At 49.6% G+C, this 5,999-nt stretch overlaps 1 protein-coding gene across 1 annotated transcript; it reads right to left on the bottom strand.

Moving 5' to 3' along the window:
* On the bottom strand, positions 1 to 5,607 carry LOC150065356 (spermatogenesis-associated protein 31A6-like). Its single transcript, XM_090329360.1, has 4 exons — positions 5,413 to 5,607; positions 4,682 to 4,736; positions 3,880 to 3,940; positions 1 to 3,634 (listed from the first exon to the last, which is right to left on the bottom strand). The coding sequence occupies exons 1-4, from the start codon at positions 5,605 to 5,607 to the stop codon at positions 1 to 3; spliced, it is 3,945 nt and encodes a 1,314-aa protein (XP_090185486.1).
* Positions 5,608 to 5,999: the final 392 nt, after the last annotated feature.

The following is a 5,999-nucleotide window of genomic DNA, read 5'->3' as shown; positions in this document are numbered from 1 at the left end:
TCAGTACCCAGCCAATCTACTCACACACAGAAAAGGCTTGCGGTGCACGGGCTGCAATTTCTCGTGAGAAAAATGGACCTCACAAGGAACCAAGTGAGCAGCATGGCATGCATGGCTTACCATCAAACGGCTAAGATGACAGTGTCGTGGGCAGTGGATACGCTGGCCTGAGACATTCATCCCTTCTGGTCTGTGCTGGCAGGCATGACTGACTAGAGACACTGGCTTTCGGGGAGGCAAGTCTGTCCCAGGGTGGTGATAGTGTGAGACCCTGCTCTCATGGACAGGGTGCCTGGGGCCAATGGGGCTGGTTTGGGGAAAAGACGCCCTGGTGTTCTTTACTTGGCTTTGTTGTGGGTAAGGAGGAGCCAAGTGGTGGTGGGAATATCCAGCTGTGGGGGCCGGAACTTCATGTAAAGTTTTCTTAGATGCAGAAGGCTCCTGTGGAAGGCCCAGCTTTTCCTCTAGGATCCTTCCTACAGTGCTCATAAGCATCTGTGCTTCAGGCACTCCACTCTGCCTGAGCGTTCTGCTTGTGGATAAGTCTTGCTTAGTATTGGCCGACTGGATCTTGGGGTTTTGCTGGCAGTCTGCCTGACTTTTAGCTTTAGAGGAAAATAATGCCATAAAAAAATTCTTGATCCGATTTCCAAAATGAATCTCTGGAGGATGCTGTTCTTTCTCTGACGCAGATAGGGAAGAGTTCTTCCTTGCACTTCTTGCTTTCCTGACCTGGGCAGGAGAGTTCAAATTCTGGCCTTGCGAGGGCCTTGTTCCTGCAGGCTTTGCTTTCTGTATTCTGGGCCTCTCACAGCTCTTTGCTTCTTCGGGGCCATGAAACACCTTGCTGTACCATGGGCCATCGGTGATGGAGGTCTTAGGTTCTTGCTTTGTGCTGTGCCCTCCCATTCGTAATGGAGAGCTTGACTCATAGATAGTGGACGTGCTGCTTCTGGAAAAGTTCTGTGAGCTACTCAGAGAACTCTGTGAAGCCAGCACGTTGGTGCCAAGCAGCACGTCGGGTCCACATTCTTGCAGGAAGGTGTCAGCGTCGCAGTCCTGCAAGTTATCATCAAAAGGTGGATTTTCACTTGTACTGCTAGATTCTGCCTGGTCTTTCAGGCATGAACCTTGTGGATGCCTAGCAATCGAACTTCTGGAGGGTAATGGCGTTCGAGTGGTCCTCAGAAATTCTAAAAGGTTCAGATTTTGTAAGTCTTTGTTGACTGACAAGTTAGTGGGCTGTCTCTCTTCCACGTCAGCCATTTCAACGGGATCTTCAGTCATGTCAGATGCAAAGATCTCTCGTACAGACACACCATGGCAGAGGCTTTCTTTCTCCTGTGTCTCACATATGCCCATTATTGGGCTGGTATTTGTCTCTGGACTGCTTCCCTCTGGTCCTGGCACAATGTCCTGGTGCCAGGTACTTCCTAAAAGGCTGCACGTTTTGGAATTGGAGAGCAGTCCCTCTTTTTCTCCAGGTGGAGAGACCACTGAGGGATCACAGTGGTGACTACCCAGTGTTCTGCTCAGGGTTTCACGTGGTGGTGCTTGAGGAGGCTGTGTGGTATGACCTGATTTTTCTCTCCCTGGCATTTTTGGCAATTTGTCCAGAGCTTCTCCCTGGAATGCATCCCCCTTAGAGGTGAGATTGGCCCTGAAGTCACAACAGGCCAGGTGTGGAGAAGCTTCCTGGGAAATGGGCACAGGGAGAGCCTTTTTTAAAGTAAGGTGATTTATGGGCTTGAGAATCTTTAGGGACAAGCCCCACTTATGCTTCACCCAAAGCTTCTTGATATGCGCCTCCAGCAGCTGTTGGCTGGCAGCATCCAAGAGGAAAGCCTTCTGGGAGGAGCTCGTGCAGCTTTCCCTAGTGTCCAAGGGTGCTTCTGTACCAGTAATGCTGGAGCTGGAGTTTTCAAGGGGGGCCAAGGCATGGTCTGTTGAGCCCCTGGAATGACTAACATGCAAAGGGACCTTGTCCCTGTTGATCTGATCCCATTTTTTGATTAAATGGGCTCTTAGGGCTTCTCCTAGACTATTCATACCTGAATAAATTGGGGGAAAATATTCAGAATCACTATGTGATGATCTCATCACGTCACTTCCTGATTCTCTCAGCGAGTTAGCTTGCACACCACCTGCTGAGGAGCTTTCTGCTTCCCTGTCCAGATGTGTGGCTACCCCAGTGCTGTGATGTTCCAGGTCCTTTCTGGAGTTGCCCCATTGCTGGGATGCAGAGCTCTCTGAGGTTCCTCTCTCTTCCCTTCTGCAGCATACGTCTACATTCCTGGAGTTCTGTGAACACCCTGGCTTGTCCTCTGCCTGGTGTGTTACTCGGGATTTCTTCCCAGAAAACACCTGCGTCTCACAATTTCTTTTATGGAGGTGCTGGATGAACCTCTCTTGGAGGTGGTTTTCCAGCTTTTTCCTCATTTCAACGCTGATGAATTCACCCGGAATCTTGATAAAGTCTCTCTGGTGTAAGAGGCCCTGATCTTGTGTAAAGGCCTTGAGAGACTGATTGACCACAGCGGGTAGAATTCTCTGACTTTCCAGGTGCTTCCTGGCAAGGTGATGTTCTAGGTGTTGGACAACAGGTGGGACTGTACAGGAATTCACTGGAGGTGAATGAGAGGATAGGACCGGCATATAGGATGGGACATGGGCCTGAGCTTGGCTGTCAGCCAGTGGTAGAGGCTGACGCCAGGTCAAGGCAGGAGTGTAGTTTTGTGATTGGCTGAAGTGCTGCAGTAAGGGCTGGGGTGGAAAGTGCTGTGGAAGTACATTATCTTGGTCTTGTGCTGGCATGAAATTATAGAAAGTATTGAATAAAACAGAGGGTAAGACTAGTGGCTGCCCAGACATTTGGACAGGAGCCACCAGGGACTCGCTGTGCAGAAAGGGAAGGCCCCAGAACAGCTGGCTGCATTTCTGTGAGACCATGGGGAGAAGCAGCTCCGGAGACTCAGGGAGCTGCTGGGATTCTCCCTTGGTGTTCCAGAAGGCCTGTGGGATGGCCGCGTCCTGGGCCCTGCCCAGTGACTTCATCATGTTCCCCAGAGAATCCAGAGGGTGTTCTTTCTCCTCCCCAGCGTTCTCCTTAGCCCTCTTACTAATCACTACCTCCAGCAGCTCCAGGATGTCAGAGTTGAGGGCTGGGCTAGGAGAAGGCACCCGAGAGCTGTTGGTTGGAGAGCCGCTCCATGGGGTGCTTTCTGGTGGAATTTCCCTGAAGTTAGATGGAAGACCCGAGTTTGAGTCATGGCTGGGTGGAGTGCAGGCCACAGGTGGAGGAGAAAGAGAACGGGGAGGAGAAAGAGAACGGGGAGAAGGATGTTCTAGAGGAATCAACAGCTCTGGAGGCTGAGGCGCAGTGTGGTGTGACTGTGTCTCAGCAGGAACTGAGGAACATGTCTGGACTGGTGACAAGGCAGAGGCCAGAGGCTGCAAGCCCTCGTGTGAAGGAGCTGGGGAAGCCTTTGGGGACGCAGTGCTGGAGAAAGCGTCCTCTTCACAGTGTCCAGCTGCCGGGTGGGCTGCAGCAGACGCTGATTTGACAACTTCACCTAGGGTGTCTCCTTTTAATAAGTGCCTGGAGCTGCTGTTGTCACTGAGCTTCCCTAGGTGGCTGCAGGAGACAGAGACAAACTTTCTTCAGCAACTGATAGGCCCAGGAGGATGGGCAATTGTGACTCCTGCTGTCTACCTACTGAAGCACACCCTGCCATCTTTTACACAGCCCCTAGACTTCTCTGTATCCCACATCTTCCTATCAGTGCCATCCTGTGCCAACCCGAAGTCTTCCTCAACCCCGAGATAACCCCATTCTCTAGAGAAGAAATGCAGGCTCAGTCACAAGAGGAAAATCCTTACCTGGTAAGGAGGGAAACTAGATCGTGAATGTCCTCAAGCTCTTCCTGAGTGTCTCTGCAAGCTAGAAACACACACTGTGGTTATGGCAGACATGGGAGAACCCCTAGATTTTACAGGAGGGGGAATGAGACATTCCTTTGTTAGAGACCATGGAAGATCCACTGGATCTCAAATTTTTATTCATGGCCACAAGGCAGGTTCCAGTGCTAAGAGGGCTTAGAGAGGGGTAGTGCTTCTTTATTTACAAGGTGCTTTCAACTCTGCCAAACTATGGCCTACAGAAACTCTCTTGAATCGGAAGGAAAAGGATCTCATGCGTATTATAATTCTTAGGGATGTGAGTTTGTCCACACTGGGACTTGGAGGTCACACCTCCCTATCTAGGCAGGCTTGCCTCAGCCTCCTAGCCCTCCTTTGTGACACACCTCCTTCTCAAGGAATGCTGTCTCATACATAGTCTCTTTAGTTCCTCCCCAGGTGACAGACCTCACTCTCCAAGGAATGTTACCTCACTTTGCCTTTTGGCCATTCCTCCCTTTGTGACTCATCTCCCTGTCAAGGCAGTGTTACCTCATACATAGCCTCTTAACTCCTCCCACTTTGTGACACACCTCACTATTGAGGCAGTTACCTCACAGCCTCTGAGCCCCTCCCTACTTTGTGATGAAGCATATCAGCTTCATTCCAAGGGGATTTCTGATTACTTTCCTTCTAAAGGCTACCCAAAAACTGACATCCTTGGCATCCTGGCTCTGGTTGTCAGAGTCAGAGATCTCCCCTTGAGACAAAATGCAGAACTTACCTTTCAGAGCACTTTTATTCTTTCTCCTCATCTGGCCTCTCTTCTCCACATGATGCTGATGAGAGATGAGAGAGACAGGACTTAGACCTCTTTTCTCCTTTCCCTAGACAAGTTCAGATACGTGCTGTTCCTGGATAAAATGCTGCTCTCTTCCTTTGTCCCTGCATTGTCTTTCCCCATATTTAGTGTGGCAAATTATTTCTGCTTTCACAGGACCACACACCCAGGTTTCCAGGTTCCCCCAGCTTCCTGTTTTTTGCATGTTGACCTTAGCCTCTGCTGGGAGCTTTGTGTGGGCTTGGAACAGCCCTGTAAGCAACCTAACACTGGGTAAAAATGTGGTACTCAGGTCCTTGGTGTGACATGAGGTTGAGAGTCCAAGTCCCCTCCCTCTCAGGAGCTCTGCTCTGGGATGCTGAGTTTCAGGGTTTTGGCTCTCTAAGGAATTGCACTTTGAAATCTCCCTTGAATCTATCATTTTTCAGTGAATACATTTCTATACACTTGCACACCACCAAACATATGTGTGAGTTGTAAGCTAAATCTAGCTTCCACATATAAAGGAATACATGATCTTGTCTCTGACCCTGCTTAATTCATTAATTTTTCCAAGTCTGCTTTCTTTACAAATTGTACAGTATGATTCCTTCTAATGGATGGGTAAAATTCCATTATATATGCATATATATGTATATGTCCATCTTTGGGTGGTCTGTCCCTGGGGTTCTTACCTTCCTCATCTTGTTCTTTCGCACAGGAGTGGGTGAGGGTGGATTTCCCTTGAAGCAGGGCAGGAGCAGTAGCAGGAGGAAGAGCCCCACTCCACACACAATGGCAACGGACATGTCCATTGCCAAGGTGGTGAGGTCAAGGCTCAGCCAGGGGATCGAAACGCTTTTCAGTGAAGAGAGGGGATTCTCCATCATCTGAATCGCACTATTGCTCGTGAGCAACTGAGCTCTGGGCATTTCCTTTGGCAACATATAGTCAATGAAGGCTGACATCACAGAGGCCTGCTTTGCAGTAAGTCACAAAGGGGGAGGGGTGATGCATAACAAAGCCCTCCCCTGCCTCTAGCTCAGCATGTCCTTCCACCCTGGGCCTCTAGATTCCCACCTCCAAGTTCACCTGCTTGGCCTGTGAGAGGCAGACCTCAGTCCATTTCTTGAGCCTTCCCCCTTGAACCCAGACATTAGCTGTTCTTGCAGATCACTGTTTGAAATCTGCATTTTTCACAGTTTTATAAATTTTTTTCTTAGCTCTGGAATGTGTTGTTTCACTTGACTTTGTAATTTCTAGATCACCTCTGTGTGCAGTT

This window comes from Megascapheus bottae, chromosome 3 (genome assembly GCF_031878675.1).
Source record: "Megascapheus bottae isolate mThoBot1 chromosome 3, mThoBot2.hap1, whole genome shotgun sequence".
Classification (NCBI taxonomy): domain Eukaryota; kingdom Metazoa; phylum Chordata; class Mammalia; order Rodentia; family Geomyidae; genus Megascapheus; species Megascapheus bottae.
Note: the sequence above shows the minus strand (reverse complement) of the source record. Positions and strands in the feature narration are given on the sequence as shown.

What these genes read in the sequence shown, in the direction of transcription:
- LOC150065356 (XM_090329360.1), bottom strand. Translation starts at nt 5,607, where the DNA reads ATGATGGAGAATCCCCTCTCTTCACTGAAAAGCGTTTCGATCCCCTGG. An exon ending in GAAAGAACAAGATGAGGAAG is followed by an intron (nt 4,737 to 5,412) that starts GTAAGAACCCCA and finishes ATCTCTCATCAG; the next exon opens with CATCATGTGGAGAAGAGAGG. An exon ending in CTAGTTTCCCTCCTTACCAG is followed by an intron (nt 3,635 to 3,879) that starts GTAAGGATTTTC and finishes TGTCTCCTGCAG; the next exon opens with CCACCTAGGGAAGCTCAGTG.